The sequence below is a fragment of the Neolamprologus multifasciatus genome, chromosome 1 (genome assembly GCF_963576455.1).
Source record: "Neolamprologus multifasciatus chromosome 1, fNeoMul1.2, whole genome shotgun sequence".
NCBI lineage: Eukaryota > Metazoa > Chordata > Actinopteri > Cichliformes > Cichlidae > Neolamprologus > Neolamprologus multifasciatus.
In genome coordinates this window covers 29,760,889-29,779,857 of record NC_140439.1, presented here as the reverse complement: position 1 = coordinate 29,779,857, position 18,969 = coordinate 29,760,889, and the positions used below count along the sequence as shown (strand labels likewise).

At 39.5% G+C, this 18,969-nt stretch overlaps 1 protein-coding gene across 16 annotated transcripts in view; it reads right to left on the bottom strand.

Moving 5' to 3' along the window:
• Positions 1-18,969, bottom strand: part of celf6 (CUGBP Elav-like family member 6) — a 156,591-nt gene that overhangs the window by 32,973 nt on the left and 104,649 nt on the right. For 7 of the 16 annotated variants that reach the window (XR_014870121.1, XR_014873030.1, XM_085155468.1 and 4 more), the window contains exons 4-7: positions 16,974-17,102; positions 13,083-13,162; positions 2,924-3,097; positions 1,876-2,023 (exon numbers count right to left, since the gene is read on the bottom strand). Coding sequence is in view for 14 of the 16 variants with exons in the window: in XM_085155468.1 (XP_085011594.1) it covers positions 1,876-2,023; positions 2,924-3,097; positions 13,083-13,162; positions 16,974-17,102 (531 nt within the window). In the remaining 2 variants the exon portion in view is untranslated. The remainder of the gene's footprint in view (positions 1-1,875; positions 2,024-2,923; positions 3,098-13,082; positions 13,163-16,973; positions 17,103-18,969) is intronic. The other 9 variants (XM_085159103.1, XM_085157567.1, XM_085158315.1 and 6 more) reach the window with 8 other exon arrangements.

The following is an 18,969-nucleotide window of genomic DNA, read 5'->3' as shown; positions in this document are numbered from 1 at the left end:
AACATATTAAAAAAAATATATAGGACTGCTTTCTTGCATTTGTACAGTATATCTAAAATTAGAACCATCCTGGGTTCAGATGCTTGTTCTCTTCACACACAAGCCCTGTACAGTTCAGAATTCATTCTGCTACTTGTGTCAGCCAGTACCATAACATTGACTCCGCCATGCTCAACAGATGATGTAGTATGATTTAGCTGTAATTTCCTTCCTGGCACTTTTCTCTTTCCATCATTCTGGTAATCTTAGTTAATCTAAGATTTTTTTTTGCAGAGCTGTGCAGGCTCTTCTAAATGTTTTCTGACAAAGTCTAATCTGGTCTTTTTGTTCATGAGTGTCAACAGTGGTTGATAAAGGTGTCTCTTTATTGTAGACTTAATTATATGGCTCCTTCTTTACAAGATGTTGTGACTTATGTCTAGATGCACGCTCAATCATCCAGGTAAGGAAATCCCAGAAAGTTGTTTCTGTTTATGTGGACTTTGTGTTTCAGTGGGAGAAAATGCAACAATTGCCACTGAAAAAACATGCTGAAAAAAATGTTCAGCACGGAGTCATACCCTTCTGGGAATAACTGTTGATTTGGCCACTCCTAAAGTTTTGCTGTCTCCATCAGTTTGTTTTGGGAGTTTTTCAGATTAGCGAGTTTTCCTTCGATTGCAACGTCCCTTTGGACCTTATTTTTTGGATTTCTAGTAAACAGTTGCCAAAAGCAACTTTAAAACTTGGACTCAATCACAGATCTTTCATCTGCGTAATTTTTCACAGAAAAACAAGGAAATATTCTCACCTGGCCACGAAACTGCTTGTTAGTCAATTATCCACTTACATTTGAGCCTTTGGAAATGGGGGGCTTTGTATACAGAATGGCTATAATTCATAAACAGTCATTTAACAATATTTTAATACAAATTCAAATTTGTATCAAAGCTGAAATTCTGTATTTCACTCACTTGTTTTTTTGATTTGTGTACAGATGCAAAATGACAAAAACTGTTATTGTCCAGATACATATAAACCTGGCAGTCTACTGGATGTAGAGACCTGTGTCTTTTTTTCATACCAACCTTCCTCCTTGCGATGATATTCCAAGTTTGTCACCTTGTCGGTGCATTTTTATGCTGATGGATTTTTATTATTTTTCTTATCTAGGTGAAGGGCATTTAAGTCATGTAGGATTATGTTTTATAGGCATTACCTGGAATATGTAGGCCTTGTGGATTACAAATGCCAGGTACAGTGTCAAGCCACTTTATTTAATACATTTGCAATGACCCTGTCTTCAGGCGGCCTGCCTACTTAGTGTCGAGCCATCAAAGCTCCTCATGACAAGGGCCAAAATGATAGTTCAGACTGGGGTCCAGGATTATCTCACGCAAATCTTTGCTCTTATATTGTATAAGCCAAGGACTCTGCATCCAAAGTCATCGGATTGGCTGAGTTCCCAGAAAACACTGTCATAGAGACACAGAAGGAAGGAGTGACAGACAGAAAGAGAATGAAAGATAATGTGAGAGAAGAGGAGAAAGAGACTCTATAATGCGGCTGCCAATGAGTGTAAAGGAATGCTGTACATCTTCTCCCATCATGCCTCACTCAGTACAAGGCTCTTCTTCCTTTAATTCAACAATGACAGTGTCTGCCTTAACCCAAAAAATGGGTCCTACATCTTAAAAAATGTAACAAGGGCAAAACTAGAAAGGCCTTGAATGAATATATTACTGCTGCTTCTATAATTCTTGCTAATGATGAAAATGTTCCAGGGCAGGAGTGAAAAATGAAAAGAGAAGTCCTGAATGGCTGTATACGTGTGTTTTTGCACATGCCTCTGCTCTTGTACCCTTACCAGCTAGTAGTGTGTGTGTTAATGTATACCTGAGGAAGGTGTCATGGGAGTAGCCACCAGGCCGTTGACATTGAAAGCTGCCATTTGCTGCATTTGTGCGGCAGCGATGGCTGCCATAGGGTTCAGGTAGGACCCTTGTGTTGCTGCCATCAGGGCTGCTTGCTGTTGCATCATCTGCTGTAGGATTAAAGAGCAGTGGGGAGAGGGCGAATGGTGGGAGGGATGGAAGGAAGGACAGAAAAGGAAAGTAGGGTGAAATAGCCGCAGGATCAGAGCATGTTTACTCTCACATCTCTGTTTGCTTGGCCAATGCCTTGTTCTTGAACAGAGTGGTTTGTGTTGCCCTGCAGCTTTGCTTCCCAGCTCCTGTAAAACTGCATTGGCCTTGTGCTTATTATACAGAAACAAAAGGGTATGTGGTCAAATGAGTTTGAGAATATGTATTTGTATATGTACTGTATATGTATAAGTGTGTGAGAGGAAAAGAGGGACAACAGTGGCAGAGTTAGAGGAAAGATAGTGAGTGGGCGATTCTCACCTGTCAGGGTGAGCTGTTAGCTACTGTGTGAGTGTAAAATCTCACAGACTCCTAACTCAGGCTGTGACTTTCATGTGTGAATATGAAATGGGGGTGGGAAGGGCTGACAGAGAAAGGGGTGGGGTGGGGGGAATCGATGTGGGATGTTAGTAATAACGTGCACCTCTGTCTGGGTAAAAAGAAATGTGTAAGAAGATGAAAATGTTAAAAAGGCAGGCTCGCATTTGCAGTCTAGATTCACAGGCCGAGTCAGGAAATGCGGGAATAAAAAAATGAATATGTATGCAAGTAAAACAGTGTAGTGCTGGGCATATGTGATTAACAGCTTCCCTGGACAAATAAAGGGATAAAAAGACAATATAAAAAGCAGCGCTGGATTTTTTCTTAAGCCACTTTAATTTGGGATTCTTAACAGCTATTTGATAGTGTAAATCACTTAAGGAACCATTCACTGGGAGTGCCTCACATGCCTAGTGGGAGAGAGTGTGAGTTCAAACCTCAAATCACAACAGTTTTTGTTTTCTTTTTTTAAAGCTCACCGTCTCCTCCCCCGCCGGGCTGAGACTTACAGCATGAGAGTAGGCGCCATAGGCCCCAAACTGGATGGTCATGGGACTGAAGATGCCGAGCTGGCCTGCCATCTGGTGCATTCTGCGCAGGGTTCTCTCCTTATCAGTGTCGGCAAATTTGACCACCAGGCTCGACGAGGCACCCTAAAGGGGAAATTTACAAGGTTGATTAAATAGTCAACTTTGAAATTAAAAATACTTTTGTAGCTATGCTTTGATTTTTTTTTTACATTTCATTTTGGTATGTCCCCTATTGTTAGCCAAAACTCGCTGTATAAATGTTATAAATTCATGATAAACTTGAAAAGACAAAAAGAACTGCATATTTTATATAACTACAGCAGTTCAAGAAGTCGTTGAACTGCAGTTGTTTTAAATATGGTTTAAAGTATAGTTTAAATATGATCTGGGAACATCTGGCAACCCTTAAAAACAAAGTTTTCAATCCCATATATTGCATTTTCATAGTTCATGATACTTTTTTAACAGTATTTGTTTCCCATGGGGAAATACCTAAAAATAAAAAGTAAATTTTAATGAACGTCCAAGCCTGTTTTTAATTAAAACACGAGTGTGGATTCCCTGTGTGAAACAAGAGTGTTAATCGTGCAACTCATTTCTGTCATTTAATGTCCAGTGCACATCATACTCAAGCCTTTAAGAACTCATATCTCTCAACCAAGGAGGCCACTGGAATTAAAAATTCCCCTCTTATGACTGCAGTCATTTAGCTGTCAGCATTAAATGGAAAAGAATAGTGAGTGATATTTGCTTTTGTGAACTTTCTAACTCTGCTGTATACACTGAAAGTGAACTGTGATCCTAACCAGATCCCACAGGAGTCCAAGTCCCCCACTGGTGAAGCTCCACTGAATACAGCACCGGGTAATTAGGTCTGACAAAAGCCTTCGGCATGTGGAGGGCGAAGTATTGACTAATGGCTCTGCCTTATGGCAGATATAGTTCTGTATTGATGTCCGCGCTCCTGAGTTTGCATCCAATTAAATCATTTGAGAAACAGAGACCAGAGTCAGTTCCTCATGCGACACTCAGGCAAGAAGAGAGAGAGAGAGACTGAGGAGGGGGGATATGTCAGGCAACGAAAACAGCCACACACACTGTCAAGAGAACTAGTCTCCTATTTAATTACAGGCAGTGCATGCTGGGAAAGAGCACGGAGTACCACCAGGACAGAAGGACAGAGACAGCCAGGGGGCAGTCAGGATATGATTAGTAAGATCATAAAAGCAAAGACACGGTGAGAAAAGGACTCCATAATCACAACTTGGATTCATCTTTCACAAAATGTCTCATCCTGACAGGGTCAGTACAAATTCGGGCTTTGATTTAAATTTCCATATTTTCTTGAGTTATAGAAATCAAAAATGTGAGCTGCATAGGACACACAAAGATAAGGGTGATCAGGGTGAGTGATGCTGCGTACACCCATTTCTTGTAAATGATTTCATGGGACTTTTTGTATCATATACTGAAGTTGACAAAGGTAGACCAAACTAGGGCTGCTCAATTAATCGAATTTTAATCACGATTACGATCTGGGCTTTCAACGATCATTAAAAATGACTGAGCCTATTATTAGCCCCTCCCTCGTGCTTTACTCTCGCGCTGCTCCGTGTGGCAAATCGAGCGCACCTCTCTGCATTTCGAACACGTGTCACAACAATTAAGAGCAGCGGTCCCCAACCTTTTTTGCGCCACGGACCGGTTTATGCCCGACAATATTTTCATGGACCGGCCTTTAAGGTGTCGCGGATAAATACAACAAAATAAAACTAGTACCGGTACCGAAAAAAAAGAAGATTTATTCATAACACACGTGAAAAGACCAAGGAAAACTGAGTAAACGATAAAAACGGTAACAAAATAACGCTGAAAACCGATAAAAACCATGAAAACTATACATTTCACACCTGAGCCTGAACTCTCGCGGACCGGTACTGGTCCGAGGCCCGGGGGTTGGGGACTGCTGATTACGAGGACCCGAGGGAAGCTCGGAAAGCTAAGCAGAAGTTATTTGGAGAGGAGAGTGACTGCCGTTGGTTGAAAAGAGAGGTAAAAAAAACTTCAGTGGTGTGGAAACATTATGGGTTCGCGGAGTCAGACGTGGATCCAGTAGACATAGTGTTTACTATGTAAAGTTTACAACTTTGTAAAGTTTACAAAACTTTGTAAACTTTGTAAAGTTTACAAAGTTTACTTTGTAAACTTTGCTACAGTGTCGTAGCTGCACCACAGAGCAACACTGCAAAGTTCATTAAACATAGATGTTTACATTTTTCATTTATTTTTTATATTGCAAACATTTGCACTGTTATCAGTATTTGCACACTATTTTATATTATTTTTTGACAATCTTTAAAGTCATTATTCAATACATTGTTATTGTTAAATAATCAAGATCTCAATTTCAGTGAAAATAATCGTGATTATCATTTTTGCCATAATCGAGCAGCCCTAGACCAAACTGTTCGAAAGATTCAAATTTAAGCTTAAGGTACCATTTACAAAAGGAATGTTTCCAAAGCAGAGCTACATCAACAGATAATCATAGAAATAAACAAAATTCCATCTTGTGTAGGTGAATTTTGCAACTATATAGTACAAAAGTGTTTATCTTGCTGTAGTTGAGCTTTACTCCATGCTATTTCAAAGCAATTCATGCAAAAAGTGTGTCCTATTTTTGTAAGTGCCTCATGAAATTTTAAACAGTAACAGATAAGCGATAGTGCCATTGAGAGGGCAGTTTGCCAGGGTTTTCATATGCTTTCTTTGGTCAGTTATGACTGCTGAAATAAATCTTGCATAATGCGAAGTTCATATATTTATCCAGCCTACACGCAACATTTATTATTGATTTTGTGCAATTCCCTAAAGTCAGTCACCGTTTTCTTAAACGCTATCCTCCCCTTGGCACTATTTCTTGCCTTTGTAAGTCTATAATTTTCTGTATAAAATATAACTAATATGTACTGTAAATATCTATTTAGGAAATGCAAAATGAAATAAGTTATTTTTTGGTTTGTTTTCTTTGCAAACTATTTGAGGATGTTAACATTTTCCTATAAACATTGTGCAAACACATCCAGGAGAAAATGTTGGCTCCAGCTAACTGTGAGAAAGAGGCTGGAATGGTGGAAGGAATCAGCATGGACCCCAGGGACAGTACATCTCAGATGGGATCCTATCAGAGCCAGCCAGCACCCTACCTCAGGCCAGAGGAGACCCATCTGGTGTTTCTCCCTCGATGCCATTTCAATTAGTTAAATCAATACGCCGACATGGCGGCGTTAACGGCACAGTTTTTCCCTTTCTAATTGCATTTCATTCCACCTTCTGACCTTTTCCTGTTCTTTCTCAACTTTGTGGGCCAATTGAAGGGACTGGGCTGTTGGATTTAATGAGGCTGGCACTAAGCAAACATCTTCCTCGAGCGTTGTTGCTCAAGTTTGCCTACAGCACAGGGGCTTGGCATTTAGATTACATTCATTTTCTGCTTTGTGTATCTGTGTATTCTTATATTCATTTAATACCTCATGAAGAATGCATTGTGATCATCGGGACTGTGAAAGCCCGAGGCTCCCTGTACTCACTGCACCGTGACTCAAGATGAGGCGAGTTTGGCCTGGTCTTGTTTCACCCAGCACAGTGTTTTGTTATAGACGACAGCACGGGAGGAGAACCACTCTGCAACGTCTGCATAGTCTGTGCATAGTCTTGGTACTGGCGTTAAAGCAGTACAACAGCCTCTGCAGGTGTTTTCATTTCTGCCGCTCATGTCAGAGCCAAGCATTTCCGACTTTCATAGTATAAAAGCCAAGGAAAAAAAAAATCTTACCCTCACCTCTGAACAGGAGAATTACATATCCTCACATCTCAAGGAGACTAGATCCAAGATCTAATCAAAAAGGCAGATTTCAGTGTGATCCCTCTAACAGATTAAGAGTGTCTGTCTACATGAAGAAAGAATAGTATCTGGCCAGGTAATGAAGGAACAGGTGGTGGCAAGCAACAAGCACTGGATGCAAAGCAGCTACTCCTCACTGGTTGCAGAAAATCACAAGCTGACAAACAAACAGAATAATAACCTCGACCAGCATGACTCCTTTACCTGGAGAGAAAATGAATTTTCCGAATTTGATAAGGGCCAATGGGGAGCCTTCACTTTTGACAGGTACAACTAAGGAATTTGTCACAGGTTCAAAAACGAATCTAATTTCTTGAACAATGCACTTGACTTGTGAAAATCTCCTATATTGGATTTTGTATAGGTCACAAAATGTGTAGATGGAAAAATACACAATGGTAATTGAGGGATTAGAATGCAACTACACCGGTGAAATCGCATTATGCTTTTATCTCGGCATTATTGTGATACAAAGACGCCAGTGTTAAGTGTCTACAAAAAGGGAAAAAGACACGTATCGTCAATCCTTTATAGACACTTGAAAACAACAATAATAACAATGCAGTATAAAAACATTTTCAATAAAGGGAAAACTGGAATTTCAAAAAGCACTGTAATGATTGGCCACTAACTCACTAAGAACCATTCTTTCTTCACATTATTCACTAATTTTGAATAATAAGTAAGACTTTCACAGTTGTCTCAGCTTTCTAAACTTGTAACTGACTCAAAATTATGAATTGTGTATGTAAAAAAATGAGAATAAAAATAAGTAAAAACGCTAAAAGAAGTTTGTTTGGTAATTGGATGAAACCATGTGGACATTACTGTATGTGGCTGGATCGGTATGCACATTTTGTCCATAAATAACAAGTTTTACCTTTCATTTGTAAGGAGCACAAAACAAAACTGCACCAAATGTGGTACAGTATGTCAGTTACAAGGGTTTTTACCATGGATTTGTGTTTCAAGCTTTCTGTGTCGCAGGGACAGTGTTTTCTGGCTTGGTCTTATCTCTCATTAATCCAGAACTACATTATATTATCATACACATGCACACTCTTGTTTCTGCCAACAGTACCGAGCTCCACAGGTTCTGTCAGCCACACTGTGATACCAAACACGACAATGTCTGCAATTTGCTGGGTGTTGTTTGCCTGCCCCTGGCTTTGCCATTTGAAGTTTTGCCACCTGTGTCTCTGCAGCTTTATAGTAATTCAACAGCTGAACCGACGAGAATGCCAGTTCTGTGCTCAGTCATATTTTAACTTAATTTTGAAAGCACCTGCAATCTGCAATGAACATCAATTAAAGCTATGATCCAATCTATCGGCAGATGCCCTTAGGTGACATCCCTTGCCCTTAAGCTTCATTAAAGCCATTTGTTTTGGGCCAGTGTTTTTTGGTATTATTTATAGCACGTGTGTGTGTGCCAGGTAACACAGATGCTGTAGTGAGAACATTAAGAGGAAAAGGGAGACAGAGTGAGAGAAAAATCTTTGTTCAAGGTTCATCCAGACCTCACAGCTGGCAGGAGGCAGTGAGCAGAGCAACCCACTCTCTGAATCCTACCTCCTGTTAGTTAGTTGTTGACGACATGTGGCAGTAATATTATCCAAATTAACTGCATCCCCCATTGGTACCAAAGCCTTAGTTGGATACTAATGGCCACCTTGCCTATTAATCTGAGAGGAAGCTGGATTTGGGCAGAGGCGGACAACAGGTGCAGGGATAGAGGGAGAACGATATGGATAATATAGATTATTAATGAACAATTGGATCTCTTGATCTGCCTGTTTATTTGGGGCTCCATATGTTGCCTTGGACAGTTCATCTGCAACAGAGCTCAGGTTTGTTATTGACATGGTCTAATGCGACTGCATTTGTGAAACAAAGTAGACATCATACACAAACTTTGCAAAAGTAGCCAGCACGAGTTAAACTTGTTGAAAAAGAAAGAATAAAAAACATCCTTTTGCCACAGTCAATTATGTAAACTTTCTGGTTTCTCTACAAGATATTTTAAGTAAAGACAAATATTTTGATTAGAATCAAATTTCAAAAACAGTCCCAATATAAGTGCGATTGATCAATGAGCAACATGACTTTTTTTGGCTCTCGACCAGCTACCCAGGGAATTTTGACACTCGATATATATATGCCACAATGTTGGTTGCAAACTATATTCTCACGCAAAGTTAAAACATCTCCTCCACTTATCTCCCTTTTTCACTACTTCAATGTAATGCAAAATGAGGATGCATCAAAAAGATGTGTAAATTAAATCTGGCTTCCAAGACACTATCTGGCTGCCAGGAAGCATCCGTAAATATTTATGGCGGAACATCAGTGAAGTGTGTGAAAGTGCGGATGTCTGCCAGAAAGTGTGTGCATGCTGATGTGTGTGTCCAGCTGTGTAGTACCCAACACACACAGCACTGGTAGGGAGGTGCTTTGTAATTCATCATTTCTTTTACTTAAGCGTTTTTTGGTAACGTTGTTCAAACCTAACAGAAGCGTATCCAATTCATAACGAACTGCTGTTTGACAAGAGTTACAGGTTTAGTGGTCTCATTCTTCAGCTAAAGGAATAAACACCAACTAATGCTATTTCAGACATTCATCAAACCAGTCTCCCACATTTTACCCAGTATTTACAATTCCTCGCATAGTTACATACGTGGTAATCTATATTCCAGATTACTTTCTATCCGAAGGATGCAAGGTCTTGCATTTGATGTCAGCAACTGTTGTTCTTTTTAATTAGTCAATGGGTGTATTGAGTGTTATACTTATGTCGTTTTCCTATTTCTGTAAAATTTTCAAAATCAAGTTTTTTTGATGGTTTGATATAAATGAGCTTTTATAAACCTACACAAAAAAATAATCTCTCTCTATCCTCATTTATGACCCACAAGACGTTTAGGCAGTTTAGTCTGAAACTGTAGTTAGCCAGCAGTGCATAACGTCTGATTGCAGGACTCTATAAAAGCATAGAGACCAGTTATAATGCTGTCTCTTATTACATGTCACGTTAGGCCAATGCAATTCAGTTTTGTTTTTACAGCAGTACCTCACAACAACAGTTGCTTCAAGGCATTTAATACTGCAAGGTAAAGACCCTACAATATTAGACAGAAAATCCCAGCAATCAGGTGTTCCCTCTACAAGCACTGGGCAACAGTGGAAAGGAAAAACTCCCTTTTAAAAGGAAAAAGGCATCCCTTAAAAAAACCCAAAAGACTGCACCCTGAGAGCAAAATGCTCTGTTAGTATAATATGATACTGTGAGGTCTTTAAGATATGATGGGGCCTGATTATACAAGACTTTGAATGTGAGGATTAACTTCTGGATTTAAATATGAGAGAAATATGATGCCTCTTTCTGGTCCCTGTTAGTACTCTAGCTTCAATATTTTGGATCAACTCAAGCCTTTTCAGGGATAAGGAATTACAAAAGTTTAATGTATAATTAACAAATGCATGGGCTAGTTTTTTGGAATCACTCTGACACATAGTGTTTAGAATTCTAATGATAATGTCTAGATGAAAGAAAGCAGTGCCACATATTTGTTTAATGTGCATGTTAAAGGATACATAATGATTAAAAGTTACTCTAAGATGACTTGCAGTGAAACTTAGTTTCTTGGTTTATTTGGTGATTTGCGTCATGTGACTTTATATATAAATATAAATGGATATCATCTGTATAGCTACGGAAATGTATGCAAAGTTTTCTAGTACTATTACCCTAGAGAAGCATATATAACATAAAAATGTTTCAGTCCCAGCACAAAACCCTGTTGAACTCCATGTCATTTTATGTGTGAGAAAAAACTCCTCGTAGCACATTTCTTTTAATGCCAACAGTGTATTGTAGTCAATGTAGAAAAATAATGTGAACACCAGTACTGAATACTGCACTGAGACAAACTCTAAATCCTTACTGAAGCTCTTCAGATAAACTGTTACCCTGCAAATGATCACTTAGTTAATTTAAAACAAATCTTTTGAGAGCTTTCAAAATGAAAGAAAGACTAGAAATCAGCCCATAATTAGCTAATTCAGCAGGATCAAGTAAGTTTTAAAAAAAATATTAATTCAATTACAGCAACCTCAAAAGCCTGTGATGCATAGCCTGTTAATAAAGATAAATTGATCATATGTAAAATCAAAGTACTAATTAATAGCCAGCAATTGTCAGCTGAGGATTGGACTGCCAGGGCTCCGTCCCAATCACTACTGGGATCATCTGGAAATATAAACCCCTACAGAATTATAAAGTGGTGATTTAGAGAGATTGGGTGAAGGGCTTGGCCATTTCAGAGGGCTCATCCAAATCGAACGGAGCCATTTAAGGTGGTTTAGGAATCTGACTGAAACTATTAATACTAAGAACTAAAGGAATACAAGGCTCAACATGAAAAGACACTGAAAAGACACAGTACAGAAAAGCTGAATGGCTCCTGCTTTCTTGAATGACAAATAGTAAAATTTCCTGCCTTTATGGAAGTAGCAGTCTATTTTTGCAGGCATTGTAAATTAGTGGAATGTCATTTCCTCTTTAACATATGTGTTGTCTCCTTTAAGGAACAGGTTTTCTAAATAATAATAATAATAATAATAATATATTTATTAACAATAGGTTTTATTTATTTTAGCTTGTGCAGATAAGCATGGCTACATAATTGTACCTTAAAATGTAATGCTGCTTCCGTTACTCTCTAGGTCTCAAAGCCACTGCTGCTCCTCTTTGTCTCATGCTGGTTGAGAGAGGAGGGACCAAATTTGAGTATTATTTTATAAAAAGTAACCGAATATATTTCTGCTTTTTACATCTTTAGGCAATTAGATCTATAAATAAGCTTGGAAGGTGTATTATTATTGACAATGTAACGTGTCCGCAACCCTGTACTTTGATAGATAATACCCAGGGTTTGATGAGGAAATGTAAAGCCAAAAGTTAATGGAGGGGTGATAAACTGTAAGTGTCTCACAATATTATAAAGGACTTAATGCTGAAATGTCAGGAAGCAGTTAAGGAAGCAAAAGCAGCTTATTAATCTGACCTCATTTTGAAGATCCATCCTAACTCTAGGGTGCTTTTCAATATTATTGACTTACTTGTTAACCTCCCTTCTAGTCTCTGTAATGAGGCTTTCCATGATAAGTGTTTTCAAGTGTTTTAAATATTTAATATTCTTTAACAAAAAGTAGTCCCATGACAGGGACCAAGCTATCACTGTTAATAATTTGAGTTTGATGAGATGTTTTCAAGACATTTCTCCAACACCGTTTAAAGAAACTGACTTTCATCTATCCTCTTCATATTACAAATGATTCTGTAATCGGTGCATGTGTTCCATTTTTGCGGGCAGTTTAACCCTCTCAAGGCAGGCATTGCAGATTTGCAACAGTTAAAAGCTAACAACCTGATTACCCCACATACATATTTTATGAGGTTTTTTTACTCAGAAGTACCACTGCAGGTATTCTTTTGTGCATTAGCTTCAAAAACTCAATTTGAGCCTGAGAGGGTTAACTTGTGCAGTTTTTTTCCCCTTTGACTACAAAATGTTCACCTTGTCATAGGAATATGATTGTGGATTCAGTTTTCAGTCCAGCATATTTTTTCCTGCTATATAATACTAAAGAAAATATAAATTTCAATGTAGATGCTAACTATGGGAATCATTTGTCAGTCAATTAGATTTCCAGAGACTTGCAGAATCATTGTCAAAAGTGCATTAAACGTACTCTGCACTGCACATGGTGGCCTTCCTTACTAGCACCTTAATAATGGTCCGTGTTTTTTGAATGCATGATAGAGTTTACTACTATATAAAAAAAGAAAATGGAAATATGCTCGGAATTGAGTTTCAAAAGAGGTGCACATTATGCAGTGGGAGTAGTCATGTGGAAAAGAAAAAAAAAAACCACTTAGTCAGTGGCTGCCTCTTGGCAGGGTAGAAAGTGTCAACAAGTTTACCAGTGTTGTTGTTTTAGACTAGTCTGCCTCAGTGATTTTATAGAACTCAGACCATAGGCAAAACAGAAAACAGTAAATATGAACAACCTTTGGAAAACTTTCACAGAAAACTGCTCGCATCAAGTGTAAAACACAATTGCTTGCAACTGTAATAAATGAACATGACAACTCATGGCAGCAATTATGACAGTACTTGTTATGAGCTTGTTACTCACAGGCATAGTCTGACCACCGTGCAAGCTGTTGATGGCGGCCTGTGCTTCTGCATGGCTGGAGAACTTGACAAAGGCACAGCCTGCACAGACAGAAAGACAGAAAGAGAGGAGAGGCGGGGAGATCAGCAGGATGGCCTTGAATACCATTGTTTTCATGTTATCTGGTTTGTAAATATATTCTGCCACTTGTGTGTTGAGTGCATAACTGAATAAATCAAGCTAATTGTACTAAAGGCATTAGCTGCCTGGAACACCCTGTCTTTTGCCCATTTCTAATTTGACCCCCACCACTTTAGAGCATGGAGCCAAGGCATTTACTATCATGACTTGTTTGTGATTATTAATCTGTTTAATATTTACACATTGTGATTTGTGTGCAGTCACTCATAAAAGAGATTATGATGACAAAGGCATAGCATTATAATCTGCCTATCTAACCGAATCTTTCCTCGAATATAATTTCAGATGAGGGGGTGCTTTGCTCAAGAGACATTCAAATCATCTTAAATCTGTTTTGTAGTTAATACACAAAAGAAAAGTCAACAAAAAAGCTGGCCAGAAGACAAGGAAGCAGGCTTTGGTAGCATTACTCTGGAGCCACATTGCATTGAAAATTCAAATAATATTAAAAATAATTTAAGTAGATAATATTGCAATAGTATTACAACGTGAGTTTTGGAACGCTGCGCGACTAAAGCGTATCTGTTAGTATGGTCTCAGTAACGACACGCATTATATTAATATCATAAAGGGAAAGCTGGTGAGCTGAAATGCAGTGGAACTGAAATGTGGTAATTTTGCAGAAAGCCATTAAATGAAACAAGAGCTATTTCTCTAAGCTTTATGGTTGTCATAGACTGCACAGGGTATTCTGTTATGTCCTATTCTTACTCTTGCCTTCAGGTAGCTCATGTGTTAAGTCAAGAGATACCTAATTAACAAACTCATGGATTAATTCTCCCCATTTTTTATTAATTGAGTAGCAGCAGTGTCAAAGAACCAGACAGGCTTTTCCTGGGTTCAATCCCTGGTTTCTTGTGAACTGCAGATATCGGTTTTAAAATAGTTACACACATTCATATATTCATTCTACATGACCAAAGGAGTGATGATTCTTTTAAACTACAAACACTAATAGGTAGGCTCAGGAGCTTTTTTTGTGTCTGGCAGCAATCCATTCACTTCTACCTCTCAGGAGTCAGCTTTGCTTTCCCAACAAACAAATTAATAATTTACTGACAAAATCAAATAGATAGAACTGTGGCAGGACAATTTCCACGTTTACCTCGGGCTTTGCACACACTTTCAAGCCATACAATAAATTGTTAGCACGTGAAACCGTTATGTGTGAAAATGTGGTGAGTGGTAAAGGCCATGTGTTCTGTACTATCAGTGTCCTCAAAGCTGTATAGATCTACAGAGGCAAAGTGATACGTCAAACAAGCCCTTGATTCTGTCATAGCATTCTAGCACCCTTTTATTTCACTTGAACCCCCCTCCGGGAAGTGGCAGGAAAGGTCTTCATTTGTCCAGCTGAAATACATCAACTTACTGTGTACCATTTGACTGTAGCTCTGTCTTTTGGAAGAATAAACACATTTAACCTTTGTAGCTTAAATAAAAAGGGATCCGTTTTTTCTCGAAAAAGCCTTCTAGTTTTCTAAGGCAAGATAACTCGCTGCTTGTTCCCTAACAAGGCCAGCATATATTGTGCCAGGGTCACCGTGATCCCGGCAACGTAGCCCAGACAGACCAGACTCTTAACTGCGGGGCTTGCATACACCATCACCAAAGTCATGCTGAACATACAATGTTGTCAAAATTCCTCATCAAAAAATAGTCTGTAGCTTTGCTTTTGCTGACCTAAAAAAAAAGTAAAGGGACACGGAGCACAACAACTCGAAAGAACTGGGAAGTGCTACAGCCTCATAAATTATAGTGCACTGTTGGGTTTTTGAATTTGATGGCTCAGAATGAGTTGGAGAAAAAGGAAAAAGAGAGATTGTATTGCTTTCAAGCGAGAGGATCTGCACTGCCTTTTGAATTCCCGGGGTAATAATATGTATGCATGAATTCCATCCCTCTGGATGGGTGACATTTATAACACAACTTAATTATAGACCTAAAAGCCATCTCTCTATTATTCCTGACAATTCGGGGCTCTATTCAACTCTGGCAGCAAGTGTTGCACTTTGAAAGTACTTTGAGGAGCAGCGCCATAGAGAGATGGATGTTAAACTTCTCGGCCTTTTTATTGGGTGAAGAGGGGTGCTGAAAAGCCTCTGAGTAGCATAAATTTACATCAACAGGGGACAAAGCCTCTACCATGGAACAGATAGCACTGTCAATTTCAAGGTCTGTCTCATTCAAATTACGGGAACCTCATCCCGAGCGAGGCGCCTGGCAAAATAATTTGCCGTAACATCCCGTAATGATTGCATAGGACTGTTGCACGGTGACTGATAGGCCCAGATACCTATATATGAGACCTTTGTCTGGTGGTGGCATTCATAGTTAACATTACTTTACAGTTTCCATTTCATAGCAGTGAAAGTTGAAGAGAAATGAATGATCAAGTCTGTGATAATAGAGACAAATAACAAAGCGGGAAAGTATGGCATGTGAAGAGAGACAAAGAAAGAGTTGAGGTGTGGGGTGCAGGAGGGTGAAAAGAAGTGAAAGCACGAATGAGGGAGAAAACTAGCTCCTGTCTGACACAGCAGCACCGGCCTTATTTCATTTTATGTGCTGTCAATCAGCTTGAGGCATCTGAGCAGACAGAAAGAGAGGGAGTCAGATAAGAAGAAAGAGACAGCAAAAGAGGAAACAAGGCAGGGAGAAGGAAAGGTACTGGGCTGCTGGGGCAATGCAGAGCAATAGACCCGGGATTAACAGTGAGGGGAACAGATGTAGACACAGATAGGTGTGTGGTTCAGTATAGCCAGGCTTTCTCTTTGATATACTCAGAAGGCTTTGCAAGATTATCATCCTCTCTCTTTTGCCTTCCCACACATCTCTCACACACATTCAGAAGCTTCATGTAGAAGAATAAATCACAGTCAACAAAAAGAAAAGATGGTAGAGGTTCAGCGCAATATCGTGGGCTTTATTGCTCCAAATTTGGCTGTGAGAGCGAGAGAGACCCATCAAAATTTGATTAGGAGCCTTTTGCACTCTGTGAACAATCACACCTTCATCACATATTTTACAGCCATCTTTAATTTGAACATGCTCTGCTAACCAAATATCATATAAGCCACGGACAAAAATGCATAAGCTGTTCCCGAATACAGGCAAATCTGCCGCACAGTGAGTGACAGCAGCAAAACCCAGAGCCTGGCTGCTTTATTTACAGTAGGGCATTATTGTCCAATGGTGTCTCTGGGGAGGGATGATGGGAATGTGGGAAACAAACATGATTACACCCCTCTGCTTTTCAGATAACAGGAAGAAGGGGAGGAGGAGAGGGGTGAGCAGAAAGACGAGGTGTTGTGTGATGTATTTGTTGAGTACAAGCACAGGGTGGAGGGGAGCTGCCGTGATGAAGAGACAACATGAGAAGAAGTTCGGGGAGGAAAGAAAAAAGAAGCGAAAGGTGACATGAGGACAAAAGAAAACAAAATACAAAAAGTAGTGAGAAAAAGAACGTGGGAGGAAGGATGTGTTGAGGCACAGTGACAATGATGTATGAAAGGTACGCTTACGCGACATATAAGAGAGTGGAAAAAAAACAAAAAGGGAGGATTACAGACAATGTCAATGAGTGCACCACGGGTGAAGCACGGTGCTAAAAATGTAAGGAGTAGAAAGTGAAATAGAACACAAAGACAGAAGGACTAAGAAAAACGGAAGAAGGGGGTAAAAAAGAGTTGGAGGTGTGTGGGCTCTGACCCTTACTGGCCCCATCAGGCCCTCGGAGGACGGTGCACTCCTCAATCTGGCCGAAGGTCTCGAACAGCCGCCGGACATCATCCTCACTTTGCTGCTTGCCGAGCATCCCAACAAACAGCTTCCTGTCTTCTAGATAGGAAGAGAGAAAAGGGAAGGAAGAGGGTCGAGGGAGGGTGGAATAGAGGAGAGAAGAGAGAAATGGTACAGCTGATGGCACCGTTCTGCAGAGCTGAAAGGAACTTGTGCAACTCAAACCCCCCTTTTATCAGCAGTCTGCTGTGTTGTTGTGGCTGCTGCTGCTGTTGTTATTGTTGTTGATCTTATTGTTCTGTGGTGTGCCACCCCACCCTGGTATGAGGGAGATATATTCTTGTTTCCAGTGAGCTATTCAAGTCTGCCACAGTGATGCTTGATACAGATGACGCTTGGAGCGGTGTGGGTTTCAGGTAAAGGTAGAAAGAGAGCAGGAATGTTTTGCTCAGCTAGAGAAACTGTCAGATCGCCTGGTTGCAAACTTGAAAGGGAACACGGTGCAAGAACATGTTATTACATTTTCTCATCACCAAAGCCATAAGAATTATATTACACATGAGTAAGCTCTATGTCAAACGTTGCCAATGAATAATATGAAAAAGATTTTTATATTTTAAAGGTCTTTCTTGAGTGTTTTTCATTGTGCACGATTCATTGTTTTCTCTACCAGTTCCTGTTTATTTGTACTATACTTAAAAGAAAAAAAACTGACGATTTAGCTCATGATATTTTTTCACCATGAACGATTCTTAAGTTTGGGAAGCTAAAGCTATGAGACATTAAGAATTAAAAAGAATTAAATGAATAAATAAGATCACATTCAGTGATAGTGCCCATTAAAACAATGGCAGATGTGATTTAGTATGATTTTATTGTGAATAATTTGAATCACAGGTTCCTATATTTGCCATTTTTCAATTTCATTTAATTTCCCACAAATAAGAACTGGTACAAGATAAATTAATATAGCACAATATATAGACAGAATTGGTCTCCTTAAAATGAATGAACACAATACTAAACACAGCAGAAAGTACTGAAAAATATTTCTGTTGATGCTGTTGTGGTGCAATTAGATAGTCTCTTTCATATTACTGCCCAGAGTCAGCTGGGATAGACTCCAGCCCCCCACGATCCTGAACTGGATAAATGGTTGAGAAAATGGATGGATGAATGGAAAATTAGGAAATTCAAAAAGACCGATGCCAACTGCAGAAAAAATGAAGCTATCGTATCAGCACTAGACATGAATCATGGAACGATCAGGGCGTCAGATCTATCAAACTGTTTGTACAAAGTAAGAAAAAAGTCCTGTGTGAATGCTAATAATAATAATAATGTGAAACAATCCTGACTGTACAGTCAAAACCTTAAATCAAGCACGATTTAACATCTTTATCATCAAGCATTTCCTCAGCAAATTTATTGGATTCTCCTTATTACATTTGAAGGGCAACTTCACCTAGCAGTCTCACTGTGCCCTAGCTGATATCCAGAAGGAGGCACTCACATTCACATGTATAGGCTCTATACCACTAAACTTTAGCCAGTCAGAAAGCTGGATTTTTCTAATTAATCTTCCTGGTGCCCTGGCATTAGACAGAGCATTCATCTTCTTTACATCTTTTACATTATGCATCTCCTATTCCACCGTGTTGTGGAATGAAATGGCTACTAGCAAGAACCTATCGCCAGAACTGATGGAAAGTGGCAGGAAGAGGAAAACGAGTTTATTGGAAATGACACTGTTGATCTTCAACGTGAGTCATTTGACTGGTAGGGGGCGGGTGAGGAGCGAGGAGGAGTGGAGGGTGAGAGCATCACCTGGGCCTCAACAGATGTGACGCCTCCTGTACCTGCCAGGCCCCATTAGACGCAGCTGTTCTAAAAATAAAGCACCAGGGCTTCCTTTTTGCAGCGGGGAAATCGGATCCTGTTCCATTCCTGTAAAGTTCAAATGAGA